Source organism: Hyperolius riggenbachi, chromosome 6 (genome assembly GCF_040937935.1).
Source record: "Hyperolius riggenbachi isolate aHypRig1 chromosome 6, aHypRig1.pri, whole genome shotgun sequence".
NCBI lineage: Eukaryota > Metazoa > Chordata > Amphibia > Anura > Hyperoliidae > Hyperolius > Hyperolius riggenbachi.
In genome coordinates, this window is record NC_090651.1 from 381,079,535 (window position 1) to 381,098,813 (window position 19,279).

Here is a 19,279-nt window from a genome sequence, read left to right on the forward strand (position 1 = left end):
ATGGCGGCCTGGAGGGGGAATAGTAATTAACACGGCCGGGACTTGTGCAGCAGCAGGATCAGCCATATACCGGCTGTATCCTGCGCCCAAGTCTCCGTACGCTTTTCCTTCTGTCCTGTGCAAGAGTTCAGGTCCACTTTGATACAAAGACTGCATGCAGCGAGTTAGAATAACGCGATCTGTTACATCACTACATGATATGATGAGATACACTTGTGTAGCTAAAGTCCCAAGGCCACTATAACCAGGCTGTGGGCCTTCTCACTGCAAGGGTTAAGGGTCCAGGGCCAAAACCTGACAGATTCTCTGCAGTTGGACTGTAGCATACTTCTCACTGATAACTGAAACTGCGCATGCCCGGGAATACCTAGAAAGCATGGGGTCCCCCAGCAAAACTTTGGCGGGGCCATCATGATATCCCCACCCTTTGCATATGCGCCCACAGCAACACTGATTTTGGGGGATGGACACCTGTATCAGAGGCAATGAGGGGAGGTAGCTGGGACCCCGTCATAGGTTTTGGGCCAACCTGCAAATGCAGAAGCTGATCTCCTATAGTTACACTCTATCTGTGTGGCTAGAAAAAACACTTATGAATGCAAAAAAAAAAACAGATAACAAGTTCAATAGTTCAAGAATTGTCTGTGTGGGAGCTAAATAACATAAAAACTACCACCTTGAAGTGTAAAGGTAGAGTTTTGCCATTAAATACAAAATAATGCCTAAGGATACCAGAAAATCAGTATTGAAGATTAAAACTAAAGATAACAGTGTTCATCTCATCAGTTAAAGCGGACCCAAACCAAACATTTTTTTTATTAAAAATATTTAGTTGCAGCACTCTGACACATACAAAGATAAATAAACACTCCTTGAAGCCTATGAGCATTTCAGTGCATGTTTTTCACCCTCCTCTTTCCATAACTAGGGTTATACAGGTGGCAGCCATTAGCAATTCCTCCTTTGCCAGACTCCACCTACTCCACCAGTCTGCCGGATTCTGTCCCGGCAATATGAAAGGAAGGGAGGGGTTTCTCCAATAAATGTAAAATATTATATATTTGTCATCATGCAGCTGAAAAAAGGCTGCAATTTATTATAATTTAGAAAATAGATTTTATTTCTAAAATCTTGTATTTTTAATTTGGGTCCACTTTAATTTTCATTTCACTCTTCATTTAATACATATGTGTAATAAGTACTCTTATCCTTTAACATTTTTTGTATGTGTATGCTTGCTATTCATTCTATTAATTTGTTATGTTTTTGTTTTTTGTTTAGCGATGGAGACTTTGATTCCAACCAGTAAAACCGTAAACAATGTTACCTGTAAAACATGCTTTTCCACCTCGAGTTTTGATTGTACTGCGAAAGAGGAGATGAATTGTACCGGGAGCGAGAAGAAATGTGGCCGACTCTCCATGAGAAAATTTGGTAATCTTTCCTCCGGCACAATGCAGATGACAAACACACTCACCATATTACTTTGGGGTCCTGCTAGAAGGAGGGGGGGATATTAACTCATCATTCCTGCAATCAATCTCAATATTCATTTACTGACCTGGCCACTTTATTGCTGATTAGAAAGGACTCACACATTTTGGGTCAATAGAGATTACATGGTATATACAGCAGATGGAATGGAATGTTTACCATTTTTGATCAACTAGAAAGCTGGTAGGTGAAAGACGGATTAGGGTTGCTGAATATATGGTGATTAGAGGAGGCGTACATCAAAAAAGGGCGTCGGGAAAAAAGGGCGCGTGGTGTAAACGATAAGCAGTATTATCGTTTATAAAAATATTGTGTAGAATTTCGTTTACAAATAGTGTTTTAACAATTTATAAATCATTAACCACTTTAGGATCCTTGGTACACATATCCACGCCCCTTTAAACTTCACGTGCGGATCAGGGGCGTAAATATGCGTACTGCTGCCTTACCATCGCATTCACGATCCCCGCGCTGTTTTCTGCCGATCCACCGTCGCAGCCCCCTCCATCTGTGATCAGGATGTGAGAATCTTTTGATTCTCAATCCCGATCACCGTTCCCGTGTCTTCGCAGAGCTTTTTAACGTCGCATAAGCTCTGAGACCCCACACTTCCTTGTTCAGCTGTGTTCTATTAATAGAAACACGGTCTCAATAGCACCATCTTGTGGCCAAAAAGTAAAATACACCTATTTATGCCACTATACTGTTTTCCATAGCAAGTTTATTATTATTATTATTTTTATTTTATTACTTTTAACCCCTTCCATCCCTGCCCCACAGTTACAGAAATAAAACACTTGTTACATTTTTTTTTAAAAATTACATCATTTAATTTTTTTTACATAAATAGTTACCTTAGGGACTTTTGTAATACGGAGGTCATGAGTATATTTTTTCTTGTAATAAGTGAAAAAGTATTAAAAATCCCTAAATGGAAAAATGCTCCTTCATTTCCAGTTAAAATATTATCACCATACATTGTACTAGGGACACAATTTAAACGTTGTAATAAACCGGACAAATGGGCAAATAAGATGTGTGGGTTTTATGTACCAAAGCACATTTTATTTTAAAACTATAATGGCTGAAAACTGAGAAATAATCATTTTTTTTCTTTTTTCCTTATTATTCTCTTTACAATGCATATAAAATAAAATAATTCAGAGCAAAAACTACCACCCAAAGAAAGCATAATTTGTGGCGAAAAAACAATATATAGATCATTTCAGTGTGATAAGTAACAATAAAGTTATCGCTGAATGAATGGGAGGAGCGTTGAAATGTGAAAGTTGTTTTGGTTTTTAACCACTTCCCAACTGAGGGGTTTTACCCCCTGACCACCAGAGCAATTTTCACCTTTCAGCGCTCCTTCCATTCATTCGTCTATAATTTTATCATTACTTATCGCAATGAAATGAACTATATCTTGTTTTTTTCGCCAACAATTAGGCTTTCTTTAGGTGGGACATTATGCCAAGAATAATTTTATTCTAAATGTGTTTTAATGGGAAAATAGGAAAAAATGTGGGAAAAAATTTATTATTTTTCAGGTTTTGGCCTTTATAGTTTTTAAATAATGCATGCTACTGTAATTAAAACCCATTAAATGTATATGCCTATTTATCCAGGTTATAAAACCGTTTAAATTATGTCCCTATCACAATGTTTGCCGCCAATATTTTAATTGGAAATAAAGGTGCATTTTTTTCAGTTTTGCGTCCATCCCTAATTACAAGCCCATAGTTTATAAAGTAACAGTGTTATACCCTCTTGACATAAATATTTAAAAAGTTCAGTCCCTAAGGTAACTATTTATGTATTTTTTTAAAATTGTAAATATTTTATTTTTTTTTTAATTACAAAAAAAAAAAAAATTGGGGAGTGTGGGAGGTAAGGAGTTAATTTTTTGTGTAAAACTAGTTTATTTGTGTGTAAAAAATGCTTAGGGTGTAGTTTTACTATTTGGCCACAAGATGGCAACAGTAACTTTTTGTTTCATGCGACCTGCAAGCGTCCTTCCGGACGCTTGCAGGAAGTAGAAAGAGGCTGGGAGTTTGTTATTGCTCACAATGATCATGCTGCTCAGCGGAGCGGCAGCGGATCATTGCGGGGCTTAGATCAACGAACGGGAATGGATTTTCCCGTTCGTTGATCTCTGGGCGAGGCGGGCGGCGGCGTGTTTACTAGCGGCGGGCGGCGTGTTTACGAGCGGGAGCGTGGGCAGCGGCGGGAGTGCGCAAAGTACGGATTTCTCCGTCCCTGGGGGTTAAAGGATGGAAAAAGGGACGGAGAAATCCGTACGGGCGGGGGTAAAGTGGTTAAGGGGAAAAACCTGTGATCCAGAAGTGGTTAAATAATGTGTATGAAATCGGCAATTCTTAAAACGTTAATCTTCACGGTTTCTAAACTGAAACTTATAATTAAGTTTGTTAAAAAAACAGTAATATTTATTTAAACATTATAATTATATATTGTTATGAATAATCTTGATTTATCGTTTATTATTATATTAAAATGTGAAAATATTGTTTATAACAATGATATTAATATAAGTACATTCATAATAACTGTTGATTAGTATTATTAAAATTGTACTAAAACTATACTTAACCCTACTCTCATACAGAGCCCTCCCTGTACCTATCCCTAACCCCTAGACCCCCTGTTGGTGCCTAAACCTAAGACCCCCCTGGTGGTGCCTAAACCTAAGACCCCCCTGGTGGTGCCTAAACCTAAGACCCCACTGGTGGTGACTAAACCTAAGACCCCCTGGTGGTGCCTAAACCTAAGACCCCACTGGTGGTGCTTAAACCTAAGACCCCCCTGGTGGTGCCTAAAACTAACCACCCCAAAGCCCTCTCTGTACCTATCCCTAACCCCTAGCCCCCAGCGCAATAAGCGACGGATTATTGCGGCGATTCATCGGTATGCAGCGTTTTAGCGTACCAGCAGCCTCTGGTCCTTAAGGGGGCAGAGCCTGCTGGCACCGAAGTGGATAATCTGCTGGTTCTGGCTATTATTATTATTATTATTATTATTATTATTGATTTATAAAACACCAACATATTCTGTGGCGCTGTTATGCAATATTTACACATGGTCATTTTAGTGTTTGTTCACTTTACCAGTGGACATTTCCATTGCAGTCCTTGTAGTATAGGACTCCCAACTTAGTTATGGCTTTACATGCTTCTACAGGCCTGCTAACTGATACGTTTTCTTAAAGCGGACCGACACCCAGGACTTCCTCTCTGCTCTAAAATATAAGCAGTAGCATAATAACCTTTACAGAAAAACATTTGCTTGTTCCTGCTTATAGAGCGCCTCAGAGATGCTGCAGTGTTACTTCCTGGTTTGCTGGGAGCACAGAAAGGGTTAACCTCCTGTGTTTACATATAGCCTGTCTGAATGGCATTTCAACACAGATCAGACAAAAGACAGCTCCAGGACCCATGCCGCCTGATGAACCTGCTTCACCTGGCGTCATGGGCCGTCCGCCCCTGTTCAGGAGAAGAAAAGACACAGAACATTTATATTGTGCTTTTTTCCTTGCCGACTCAAAGCACAAGGGCTGCAGCCACTAGGGGGCACATGATAGGAGAACCAGGATCATTAGGAAGCCTTGCCCAAAGACTCCTCACTGTTTTATGTACTGGACTTAGAGGCGAGATCCGGACCCTTGTCCTGCCTCAAAGGCAATAGCCTTACCAGTATAGCCTTACGAGTACACCCTCCAGCTGCTTCAGGAGATGAGAAGGCCAGTACAGGTCAGTGAGTGTAATTAAAGTTAAGGTACCCATACACTGGTTGGTTTTTGCCATCGATATACAACCAATTCGACTGCTCTGTTCGAATTAACTAGAAATCGATGCAGCAGGCAGCATGTTCGATCAACCATTTCTGACTGATTTTGATCAATTTACTCGATTGGTCTAGACAGAAAATCTAGGTCAACCTGCTGCTAGCGGCAGATCGATGGCCCATAGCGTTGCATTGGATTGAAGAGTGCAGCAATGCATTTTGATGGATTTCCAATAGATTTCATACTAAAATCTATTGGAAATCTTTTCCTAGTGTGTGGCACACATCAGATAGATTCCTGTCAGATTTGACCTGGAATCTATCTGATGGTCGAATCTGCTGCAAATCTATAAGTGCATTGGTACCTTAAGGGCTTGTTCACACCTAGGGCGTTTCCACAGTTTTTTCAGCGCCGGCGATTTTCAAAATCACCTTAAATGCGCTTGTGCAATGATTCCTTATGTGACAGTTCACATCAGCGCGCACAGTCCTGCCTCTGTAATCATCATCGCGGCTGCAGGCACTTGCTTGAGACTATCATCCTGCAAAGTCTGCTGGCTCTATGGTGGGACTTCACTACAGGCAGGAGGGGTAAGCTGTTTTTTAACAATTAAAACGCTAAATAGCATTTACAATGAAACTTAATGCAGCACCATTTTTATACATGCCGCGTTATGCACCATTTTTATCTGCTCCGCCCTGTGCTGCCTTGGGTACACTCTAAGTTTAACCCATTTATGTGAGTTGATAGCTCCCAGCTGTCACACCTTCTGCTACCTTAAAGAGACTCTGAAGTTTTACTTTAAAAACCTCATTAACATTATTGTCCCTCTTAAAACGCTGCAGAACCGCAGTTGAAACCCCCCCCCCCCCCCGATCACCCAAAACTCACAGGGGTACACAGCAGGCAAAATCCATGACTTTCTTGGTCGAGCATTTTGCTGCCGCCTCTATGCGCGTCAATCAGCGTGTATCTCCGCCTCTCCCCCGCCCCTCTCAGTGAAGGAATATTGAGAGGGGCGGGGGAGAGGCGGCTATCCGGGCTGATTGACGCGCATAGAGGCGAAGCTGCGCTGCCTCTATGCGGAAGGAGCCTGCGATGTACCCCCGTGAGTTTGGGGTGATTGAGGGGGTTTTCAGCTGCGGTTCTGCTGCATTTTAAGAGGGGCAATAATGTTAAAAAGGTTTTTGAAGTAAACACCTCATTTTCGTGAGACTTCAGAGTCTCTTTAAAGGGGTTCTCTTGCATGTTCTAAAAAACAAAAACTGCCAGTTACCTGGGGATCTATCTGCCCCCTGCAGCTGGAATGTCCCGCGCCGTCCTCCTACGATGCTCCGTTACCTGCCTACGGCACCAGTGTAATTATTCGTCTAACTAGACGAATAGAACTGCGGCTGCGCGTCCGTGGCTGCACACATGCTCGTTCCCATGTGCGTCATCGGGAGCTTACTGAACAGGCACAGTACAAGAAAACTTCATAAGTAAGCGCCCGATGACGTGAGCGGGAGCGAGCACGCGCCCGGCCACGGCCACACAGCTGAAGTTCTATTTGTCTAGTTAGGCGAATAATTACACCGGTGCCGGCACTGGGGAATAGAGCATCGGAGGAGGATGGCGCGGGACATTCCAGCTGCATGGCCGATAGAAGCCCCAGGTAAGTGGCAGTTTTTGTTTTTAAGAACATGCATGAGAACCCCTTTAGATGGGGTGACATCGGGTGCTGTTGTGTAGTAAGAGCCGACACATTTTCCCATGCATGCTTCTTCTGCTGGTGACATGGTGTCTCTGAAGGCCTAACAAGCGGTGCAATCCGCGCCAAGCATTTATTGGGCAATTAGAGCTCATCAGAGTTTTGATCCACACAGTGATTACTGCGATTGGCTAGATCGAATTGCCCACAACACTTAAACAATAAAACTGTCTCTCCCCTCACTCATGTCCCAGAGCTCTATGAGAACAGAGCCATAAAACTAGCTGACACTTTTGCAGTCCCCATTTTTCCCCCAAAATAGGATAGATACAAATTTTACTTTTTCTGTCCATTCTTTAATAATCCCTCCCCCCCTCCTCTTAGATGTACAAAATAAAACTTGATCTATCCCCCCCCCCCCCAAACAAAAACAAACAAACAAATAGTCTATTATTCAGTATGCTAGGATCTTACACATTAATTACCAGTTGTAATAAATGGCATGGACACGGCTGCAGTCCGTACCATCAAAAGTGCACAGCCACAGCAAGTTGTCCTCATCTAAGTTGGGTGAGGGAGGGGGGCACACATGGCGAGGGGGGGGTATTCGTAAAAAGTATCAGGGGATTACTGGTAGAGATGGCTCGAACCTCCGACTTCAATGGGGAGGCAAACTTTGAAAACTAGAAACACATATGCTGGGCTGGCCACAAAAGTGATGGAAAAGATGTTTCAAGGGGTCTAACATCTGAGTTTTTGCATGGATGAGTGGGATAGACGCCAAAAGTCCAGGGGAAAAAAATCTGGATTTGACGCAAAGCAGCGTTTAAGGGCAGAAATCACATTGAAGGCTAAATTGGAGGCCTTAAAGAGACTCCGTAACAAAAATTGCATCCTGTTTTTTATCATCCTGCAAGTTCCAAAAGCTATTCTAATGTGTTCTGGCTTACTGCAGCACTTTGTACTATCACAGTCTCTGTAATAAATCAATGTATCTTTCCCTTGTCAGACTTGTCAGCCTGTGTCTGGAAGGCTGCCAAGTTCTTCAGTGTTGTGGTTCTGCTATGCACTCCCCCCTCAGGGGGGAAAGAAACACACAAATGATCTCTTGAGATTCAAAAGGAATGCTGTATACAGCCTGCTTGTGTATGGATGTATTTTCTATGTGTGGACATACTGTACATCAACCTACTTCCTGTTTTGGTGGCCATTTTGTTTGTTTATAAACAAACTTTTTAAAACTGTTTTTAACCACTTTTAATGCGGCGGGGAGCGGCGAAATTGTGACAGAGGGTAATAGGAGATGTCCCCTAACGCACTGGTATGTTTACTTTTGTGCGATTTTAACAATACAGATTCTCTTTAAGTGCTTAAAAACATCTTGCATGTGTATACATCAATCAGGGAGTGTAATTAGAGTACTGCTTCACACTGACAGACTAAACTCACTGTGTAATGCACCGCAAACAGCTGTTTGTGTAGTGACGGCCGTGCTGGACTGGTGCGCACCATGACAAGAGTGCAGGCCGTGGCGGTTTTCCAGACCATATGGTCGCCAGGCTGTGGTAGCTCAATGATACAACAACAGTGACTGTCCAGCTGATCAAATTTGGTCTGGCCGCAATGAAGCAACGACCTTATTATCTTGGGTGTGCCCCCCCAAGACACTCATATAGCCGGCGGTCATTGCTTCATTGTGATACGCAAGCCCCTTCACCGCGGCAAGGTAATGATCATGAAGGGGAGTTGGCACATGTACATGCCTTTTGTTTTGTTGTTGCAGCTGCACTGCAGCCAGAAACATTATGCAGGTATGTACACGCACCAGAAAAATTAGTATATAAAATTCAGGAAACCACCTGGAGTCCTGGACCCTATTGGTGGTGGTGGAGAAGGCAGTCAAGCGGCCTGTGGGCAGAGGTGCTGTGTGGGGAGCGACTTATTCTTGGGGCAGGCAGTCACAAAGATGCTGTGTGTGGGGACTTAAGGCCAGGTAGTCGGCTACCTGCTGGTCCAGGCGTTGGTGGAGGGTGGATCCGGAAGGGCTAAGGCAAGGCGTTGGACTAAAGAATGTCTGCATGTCCGACATCACCATGAGATCGCTGGAGCAGTTAACAGGTATGCATGAAGTGGTATATCAAACTGCGTGCACTCACATAGGTAGGTGGGTACACTGTGAACAACAAGTAGGTATATGCAGTGATGGGTATTATAATGTGCACCTGTCTCACACACACACACACACACACAGGTACTGGACAGGCACAGTGACACTGCGTGCACTCACGTAGGTAGGTGGGTACACTGTGAACAACAGGTAGGTATATGCAGTGATGAGTATTACAATGTGCACCTGTCACACACAGACAGGTAGCGGACAAGCACAGGGACACTGCGTGTGCTCACATAGGTAGGTGGGTGCACTGTGAACAACAGGTAGGTATATGCAGTGATAGGTATTACAATGTTCACCTGTCACACACAGACAGGTACCGGACAGGCACAGTGACACTGCGTGTGCTCACGTAGGTAGGTGGGTGCACTGAAGGGAACAACAGGTTGGTAGGTGTATGCAGTGATGGGTATTACAATGTGCACCTGTCACACACACACACAGGTACTGCCGTGAACAGGTGCAATGACTGGTGGTATTAACAGTGCATGCGCTCACGTAGGTAGGTAGGTAGGTACACTGAACAGTGAATGGGTACAGTGATTGGTATTACAAATGTGCAGCTGCTTGTCACACACACAGGTAGTCACTAAATGTGCTGGGCCTGGCAGTGGCACAGTAGGAATTACCAAGGCTGTCTATGCAACACAAGTGTCAGTGGGACACACACACACACACACACACACACACACACACAAAATAGATCACAAGAACAAGATTAGCTCTCAAAAGAGCTGTTGAGGTGTGCTTTTTTAGCAATAAGAATCAGGAAGGAGCAAGCTAACAAGCCTACAAGAGCCTAACCAAGCTTTCCCTATAGGTCTCTGCACAGCAGCTCTCCCTTCTCTAATTACTGCAGGCACACGAGTGAGTCCACTGCCTGACACTGCCTGCCTTTTATAAAGGGGGGTCCAGGAGGGAGTGTAGCCTGATTGGCTACAATGTGCCTGCTGACTGTGATGTAGAGGGTCAAAGTTGACCCTCATGATGCACTATGGGGCGAATCGAACCTCCAGAAAAGTTTGGGGTTCTCCGCGAACGCGAACCACGGAAGTTCGCCAGGAACCGTTCGCGGGCGAACCGTTCGGGCCATCTCTAATTACTGGTTATAGCTAAAAAAAAAGTTATTGGTGGTCAAACCAGAAACTAGGAATAATCCTTTGATCCTGATGGGGTTTACAGCACTGGTCTTGTCGGGGGTTAAGAATCGCTGTATATCTACTTTTCTGTTGTCTTCATATTGTTTGTTAATAGAACATTTTCTTGTGTTTTGGTTTGCAGGGAAGACCGGTTTCGACAGGTCCATGCGTGGTTGTGCCACTGAAGATCTCTGCCATTACCCAATGATTGCTCTAGATGACTGGGATGTGATAACAGAGTGCAGTTATGGCACCTCCGTCCATAAGCTCAGTTTTATGCTGCTTGCTTCGGTTATTGTCTCCTACACAGTGCTGTTCTAAAGAGACTTATTAAACATCGTACTTCAAGCTTGATGTATTTCACTTTATACAATTATGCAAAAAAACATCCCTCTGGGTGTTGTACAATAACATGAGCAAATAATAGGATTACTTACCAATCTTTTCATATTTTGTTACTATCTGGTTATGGAGGCAGTGCAGTTTCTAGGCTAAAATGTACCCAGGGCGAGGGTGTAAAAATTGCGCCCCCCCAAGGTCCCCCAGTATAGGTAGCCAGGCATAGGTGAGCCAGTATAGTTGCCCCCGGTATAGGTTAGCCAGGTAGGTGCCTCCAGTATAGGTAGCCAGTATAGTTGCCCCCAGTACAGGTTAGATAGGCAGGCGCCCCAGCATAGGTTAGATAGGTAGGTGCCCCCAGTATAGGTTATTTAGGTAGGTGCCTGCAATATAGGTATCCAGTATAGTTGCCACCTGTATAGGCTAGCTAGGTAGGTAGGTGCCCCCAATACAGGTTAGATAAGTAAGTGCCCCCAATACAGGTTAGATAAGTAAGTGCCCCCAGTATAGGTTAGATAGGTAGGTGCCCCCAGTATAGGTTACATAGGTAGCTGCCCCCCAGTGTAGGTTAGATTAGGTAGCTGCCCCCCAGTATAGGTTAGATGAGGTAGCTGCCCCCCTGTATAGGTTAGATAGGTAGCTGCCCCCCAGTGTAGGTTAGATAGGTAGCTGCCCCCAGTATAGGTTAGATTAGGTAGCTGCCCCCCAGTATAGGTTAGATTAGGTAGGTGTCCCCCAATATAGGTTAGATTAGGTAGGTGTCCCCCAATATAGGTTAGATAGGCATCTTCCCCCCATAATGGAGGGGGGAGACGGAGCCGCGGGGAGGGCAGCCCTCCCTCTCCCTCCCTCTCCCCGGGCCGCCTTCCTTGCTCCCCCCTCAGATCAGATGCAGAGTAATTAATTAGCGCAGGAAGCGTACATAACTACTCACCTCCCTGCGTTCCACTGGCCGCTCACTCGCCGCTGATCTCCTCTCGGCAGTGATGCTGATACACACGCTGCTTCCTGTTTAGTCGGAAGCAGCGTGTGTATCAGCGTGTATGCCGAGAGGAGATCAGCAGCGAGTGAGCGGCCAGTGGAACGCAGGGAGGTGAGTAGTTATGTACGCTTCCTGCGCTAATTAATTACTCTGCATCTGAGGGAGGAGCACGGAGGGCGAGGGAGGGAGGGAGAGGTCGGGCTGCTCTCCCCGCGGCTCCGTCTCCCCCCTCCATTACAGCGCCCCCCTCCCAACAGCGCCCAGGGCGGCGGCACGGGCCGCACGGCCCTAAAAACGGGCAGGAAAGGAAGGAACTTGAGTCTGGCTGTTTTTGTAATCTAATCTTTTTGGTTATATGAATAATGATCGTTTTCTATACTTGTTCTTGCTCTTTTATTCTACTAATAGAAGAAAATCTGACTTGCTCAACAGATTTTGCAGTTTGATGTTGGTTATATTGGGTATAATGTGGTTTATTTTTATCTTTTGTAACCTCTGTTCTAAATGTTTCAATAAAGTATTTTTTTGAAACGAAAAAAAAAAATACAATAAAAAATAACCAAAGAACTTAACCACTTCACCACTGAGGGGTTTAAAGTGTACCCGAGACGCCATGTGACATGATGAACAATAACACAACAAACTGCACCTGCCCTGTTAGAACTGCCATAAAATGTTCAACAGCACTTAGGGCTCGTTTCCACTATCGCGAATCTGCATGCGTCCAGCGCATGCAGATTCGCACATGTAATGCAAGTGAATGGACCTGTTTCCACTGTAGCGTTTGCGTGGTGCGTTTTTATGAGCGGTGAAAAAACGCACAAAAGAGCCAACGAATTCGCCTGCTAGTGGAATGCATGCGAATCGCCGCTAATGTATTTAATAGGGAAATCGCATGCGTTTTTTTACGCGTTATTTTACGCGATTACGCATGCGATTCCGCATAGGAACCAATGTAAATTACACAGGCAGTGACATGGTTAAAAACGCACATAGCCTAACCTATGCGAAATCGCATGCGTAATCGCGTAAAATAACGCGTAAAAAAACGCACCTGCATGCGATTTCTTCTGCGGTGGAATCCAGGCGATTCCGCACCGCTACAGTGGAAACGAGCCCTTAGAGTTTTCGCTATCACAAGTCCCACAGGAGTCACATATGCAATGATGAGAGACAGCGCTACTCTTCTACCATTCCTTATATCTGCAAAAGGTAAACACAATGCACATAGTGCGTTATTGTGATAACTGCCAATGGCCACACTCCCCAGGTGAAAGGTAAAATGGTAGAAGAGGAGAACTGTCTCTCATCATTGCATATGTGACATGATGAGATAAACACATGTGTGTGTACAGTGCAAAACATATTAATAACCAGGCTGTTTTACTTGTTTTATTTTGCTGCCAGAAAGAGTTCATTTCTAGGCATGGAAGTGACAGCTTCTGTCGTGTTGGTACCTTGTTGGGAGTATAGTAAGCCTCACTGATAAGCAAATTACAGCCATACAAGTTTTCCTGGCAGAATACCACTTCTGAGGGCAGGAAGGGATACAATACATGAACTATTGAACTTTTTCTAACTCTGGGACATTTAATAGGCTGCCACTGATCAGAGGCAGTAAAACATTCAACCTACTTTGTAAATGTTTAAATAGGAAATAAAACCCTGGGATATCTAAAAAGTAATCTTTAGGAGTTGGAGGATACATAGAGTTGTTTATCTCATCAGTTTATTTTCACCTCGAGTTCACTTTAAAGAGGACCTGAGGTGAGCCTTAGGTTAAAGGGAACCTAAACTGAGAGGGATATGGATGTTTCCTTTTAAACAATACCAGTTGCCTGGCAGTCCTGCTGATCTCTTTGGCTGCAGTAGTGTCTGAATCACACACCTGAAACAAGCATGCAGTAAGGCTGGTTTCACAGTGGGACGTTAAAGTCCCACGTTACAGCAGCCAGTAACGCAGCCTAACTCACAGCACTGTAAAATCAATGTGCTGTTCACAGTGCACATGTTGGGCTACATAGTAACGCAGCACGTTTAAACAAAGTGCTGCATGCTGTACGTTATACTGGGCTAAGCAGTGTTAGACTGTTTGCACATGCTCAGTAATGTTGGAGGAGGAGGTCTCCCCTCCTCCCCTGCAACCAGCCACATGGCTAATTAATATTCACTGCACTGCAAAGACTCCTGGTAGGACTTTAGTGTTGTCCGGATCATGAACGTATTGTTCATTTGATCCGGATCTTTTTTGTGAGTCGAATCATCCGGATCACCACAACGAAAGATTCCGTTCACAGTGGATGTCTGTCTGGAAGAAACAGGAACATACAGAATGTACAGTGCAGGGAAAGTCCTGTCTTGATAGTCATTTCACCCAGTCTGCTTCCCTAGTAAAATGATTCAAATAATTCGGTTCAAAGATCCGGATCTTTTCAATGATCCAATTCGAATGATCCAAATCCTTAAAAAGATCTGGACTTCCCATCACTATCCTGGGGCGGCTGCTTTGAGAGCCACATAACATGGCTCAATCTGAGGTCCAACTTCAACACCACCATGCGTTGCGTTAGGAACACGTTATGCGACCTTAACGTCCCCTAAAATGGTGGGAAAGAGGTTGATCTCCATGCTTGTTGAGGGGCTGTGGCTAAAAGTATTAGAGATACAGGATCAGCAGGAGAGTCAGGCAACTGGTATAATTTTAAAAGGAAAAATCCATATCCTCCTCCGTTTAGGTTCCCTTTAAGAAACAAATACTTACCTGATAAGACGGAAGCCTCTGGATCCTGTAGAGCCTTCCTACACCGTCCTCTGGACAACTGTTTACACTTGCCAAAAAGAAATGGGACGAGAGCTCGACGGATTGAAGATCCAGGCTGTGCTTCTCTTCATACGTGATCATCATGGCCATATTGCACCTGCGCGAATAAGGCCACGCCTGCGCTGTAAGCGTGGAGCTGCTTGTGCTCATGCAACTTCATGCTACTGCACAGAGGCAATGATCGTAATCTTCTAATAAAGATAACGCGAAATGTTGCATAATTTTCCGCAATTACCACTATACATAATTTAGGTTTGGACTTTCAATCAATTTTGCATAAACCAATCATAATTTTGCATAATTGCGGGAAATTTTGCATAATTTAGTTTGAACTTAGCGGTTAATAGCGAAGCCCCTATACATGCTATCGTCACCAAAATTGCTACGAAGGAAAACGTCTTTGTTTTTTTTATTTCAGAAAGGGGTTTAAAAACAATTTTTTCTTTGCATTTCCAGAATCGATTATCTCCAAAACTAGCCCCCATACAGGCTATATTGACTGTAATTGCTACATATGTTAAGGGGAATAGTAGGAATAACTAAAAACAAATAATTTTTCAAAAAGATCGTGTAGTTTTTGAGAAAATCGATTTCAAAATTGCAATGAAAAATGTTTTTTAAAAATTACAGTTTGAAAAAGATTTTACCTTATCATATTTAAAATTAAGTTTCTTAAAAACTACAACTTTTTGATTTTTTTTTTCTTATTCCCACTATTCCCGGTAACATACATGGTAATTTTGGTGATGGATAGCATGCATGGGGCTTTGGTATTTACCATTAAAGTCGGCACAAAATTACACAAAAATGATGCGAATTCAGGGTTGCTCGTAAACTACGCCAGTGCGAATCTACGCGTCGTAGTCCGCAAGTACGCATCGTAGTTCATAGAGGAAGTTTAAAAACATCGCGTACGTATTTCCGCGTAGTCGTAGTCCCGCTATGCGAAGCTTCGCCCGCTACACATAGTTGACGTATGTATTACAAAAGTCAACTACGTGTGCGGTAACTGCGTCTATACGGATCACTGCGCATGCGCACAAATATTATTGCCCTTCTATATTCCGCATTGGAAGGTGGAATGTACGCATATATTAGTTCACCCATGCGCATATTTAGAGGATTATTGCGGAAATTTTTCCGCATAAGGGCATAAGCGTCCACATACACAACGCTTCGCACTACACGAAGTTTCCGTATTTTAACACATAGTCTACGAAATACAAACGTAGCAAAGTTTCTGATTTCAATACCGTAGTTTGCGAAGCGTAATTGCGTTGAAGTACGCGTAGTTCCAGCGTTGCGAAGTTGGCTGACTATGACCATCCCTATGCAAAATGACAGTTCCTGACAACGTTTACATACAAAATAAATTACAGTTTTTTTCTGAATTTTTGAATCACGATTCTGCATCGCAATTTGAATTACAATGCAAAATTACGATTATGCAAAGTTTGTGCACATCACTACTGCAGAGACTCGGTCTTGCTCACGTGGGTGCAGCATGGAGAGGAATGCAGACCGGATCCTGCAGAGGGCCCTGGCCAGCGGCGGTAGGAGTGAGGAGGAGTATCCAGGGGCTTCCCTCCCCTTAGGTAAGTATCTGATTTTTGACCCAAGGTTTGTGTCGGGTTCACTTTACAGGACAACTGAACTGAGAGGGATATGAAGGCTGCCTGGCTGTCCTGCTGATCCTCTGCCTCTAAGGGTGCGTTTCCACTAGTGCGGTGGGAAATCGCCGCGGATTCTCCGCAGACGAATTCGCATGCAGGGCCGAAATCGCATGCGGTTGTATGCAAATTTTACCGCGAATTCGCATACGATTTCGCATGGATGATGCTGTGTGCGAATTTAACCATGTCAGTGCCTGTGTGCTTTTTCATTGATTCCATGCAAATTCGCATGAAAATTCACATGAAAAACCACCATGCGAATTCCCTATTAAATACATTGTATGCGAATCGCATGCGTGTGTGCGGTGTCTGAATTCGGATGACTCTGCTGAGCAGATTTTTCCTGCACAAGAAAACGCTCTGTTTTCCTGACAAGTGGTCACAGGCTCATTCACTTTTATTGGTTATGCGAATTTGCATGCGGGGAACGCATGCGAATTCGCATGAGTGGAAACGCACCCTAATACTTTTAGCCATGGCCTGCAGATCAGGTGCTGTGATGGAGGCTGGGTCCACATATGACATAGCGTGAAAGGTAGCATTTTACGGCATGTAGGTTTAATTTTTTGTGTGCATTTTAGTGCGTTTTTGTTGCATTTTTCCTGCATATGTGTTTTTAATGCATTTTGTGTGTGCTTTTTAATATGTTTGCGGTTCGTTTTGTATGCATTTTTATACTGCGTTTTATGCAAATCAATAGGAAGACAACAGGAAGTGGAAAAACATCATAACACTGTATTCTTTGGGGAAAAAAAACGCATGTAAAATGCATAACAAATGCATTAAAACGCTATGCATATGCGTCACCATAGGCGTACATAATATACGTTTTGGCACCGATCCTGCAAAATATGCAACAAAACCAGTGTTTGCGAAATGCATACAGTAAAACGCATAGAAAACGCATATGCGGTTTTTATATGCGTTTTTTACCTGCGGCCCATAGACTTCCATTAGCGGCAAAAATGCAGCGTTTTACGTAACGCTAGCATTTCTGCTACGTGTGCATCCAGCTGGAAGTGTGACAGGATTATATTTATTTCCTTTTAAACAATACCAGTTGCCTGGCAGCCCTGCTGATCTATGTGGTTGCAGTAGTGTCTGAATCACACACCTGAAACAAGCATGCAGCTAATCATGTCACACTTCAGTCAGAGCACCTGTTCTGCATACTTGTTCAGGGTCTATGGCTAAAAGTATTAGAGGCAGAGGATTAGCAGGACAGCCAGGCAATGTGCATTGTTTAAAAGGAAATGAATATGGCAGCCTCCATATAACTCTCATTACAGTTGTCCTTTAAAGAGCAACTGTCGCAAAAATCTAAAAATGTAAAACACATACAAATAAGAAGTACATTTCTCCTGGAGTAAAAGGAGCCCTTAATTACTTTTTCTCCTATGTTGCTGTCACTTACAGTAGGTAGTAGAAATCTGACATTACTGACAGATTTTGGACTAGCCCATCTTCTCGTAGGGGAGTTCTCAGGGTTTTCTTTATTTGTAAAAGCACTTAGTGAATAGCAGTTGCTCCATCCAACTGCCAAAATAGTGTGCAGCGAGCAGGGAGGCTGGCCAGCATCTTTGTATAAATCATTTTCAGGGAATGTCTTTATAAAGAATAATGACCATGCTGAGAATCCCCCATGAAGAGATGGACTAGCCCAATACCTGTCGGTAATTTTCACATTTCTAATACGTACTGTAAGTGACAACAACAGAGGAGAAAAGTAATGTATGGCTCATTTTACTCTGGGAGAAATGTACTTCTTATTTGTATGTGTTTTAAATTTTAAGATTTTCGCGACAGTTCCTCTTTAAGTTAAGAATATACATTTTGACCACTGCAGCATATTTGTCTATTTTTTTCTCATTGGTTTTGGCAGAAGGACATACATACCTGTATATATCAGTGTGTTACTCTCAAAACAGCGGAGTATCACTGTGGTAGTGTGCTGGTGATGAGTTACAGTTTATTACAGCAGTAATTTAATAAAAAAGATTTTAACCACTACCTGGTGGCAGGGCCGGCCCTAGACTTTTTGCCGCCTGAGGCAAATTTAGGAGAAAATTGCTACCGTTCCCCCCCCCCCCCCCCCCCCGCCCGTCCGTGGGTGCTGGGGGGCCGGCCGCCGAGCCGGAGGGATAGCGGGCAGGTCGGGGGTATTGGGCCTAGCGGTGGGGAGGGGCGTCGGACCCCCCCTCCCTCGCCTGGGTCCCCCGATCTGCGCTCCCCTCCAGCTGTAATTAGGAAGCAGCCGCTTGCAGATCGTAAGAGGCACGGGCGGGGAGGACTCACCTTATCCGCGTTCCATTGTGCGCTCCACTGACGACACTTCCTGCATCGCCGTTCACTTACAATACAGTGGGCGGCGATGCAGGAAGTGACGTCAGTGGAGCGTTCGCTGGAACGCGGAAAGGGTGAGTCCTCCCCGCCCGTTGCCTCTTACGATCTGCAAGCGGCTGCTTCCTAATTACAGCTGGAGGGGAGCGCAGATCGGGGGACCCAGGCGAGGGAGGGGGGGGGGTCCGACCCCCCTCCCCACCGCTAGGCCCAATACCCCCGACCTGCCCGCTACCCCTCCGGCTCGGCGGCCGGCCCCCCCAGGCGGGTGTCGCCCCTAGAAGTTTGCCGCCTGAGGCAAATGTTTCACCCCGCCTCATGAGCGGGCCGGCCCTGCCTGGTGGTAATTCTTTCAACATATGCTGCAGGTTCTACACACACGTTCTACAAATAATTAGCATACTTAAGCTCCTACACCAGAGACCTGGGAGCAATGGCAGCTTTTTATTTATTTATTTTTTTTGGGGGGGGGGGCACAAAGGGACCATGATAGCTGGCTGGTCGGGCCCATTTGGTTGATCAAAATCGATTTTTGTATGGTGAGCTTTTTGATTATTTTTTTGTCTAACTCAGGTAATAAAATTAATGCTAACTAGTTGAGCAATGATAGCAACCAAATGTGAACATCACAAACAGAATTCAAAGGCTTGTGGAGTGGAGCAGATTGTCCAAGCGATGGTGCTATTATTGAAGAAAAGTTACTTACAGATGTACTCGGCTAGTTTGCTGGGATGTTTTAAACCTTACTTACTAGCAAACTGCTCCTGTGTGGACACATCATAGACAAATCATTCCAGCCCCAGCCTGTGTATCACTACACAATTAC

General features: G+C 44.1%; 1 protein-coding gene across 2 annotated transcripts in view; it reads left to right on the top strand.

The window, feature by feature from the left end:
* LOC137523095 (phospholipase A2 inhibitor gamma subunit B-like) overlaps positions 1 to 10,646 on the top strand; it is a 99,597-nt gene extending 88,951 nt beyond the window's left edge. For both annotated transcript variants that reach the window (XM_068243312.1, XM_068243311.1), the window contains exons 4-5: positions 1,282 to 1,434; positions 10,441 to 10,646. In XM_068243312.1, the coding sequence (XP_068099413.1) occupies positions 1,282 to 1,434; positions 10,441 to 10,619 (332 nt within the window). In that variant the 3' untranslated portion in view covers positions 10,620 to 10,646. The remainder of the gene's footprint in view (positions 1 to 1,281; positions 1,435 to 10,440) is intronic.
* The last annotated feature ends 8,633 nt before the right edge of the window (positions 10,647 to 19,279 follow it).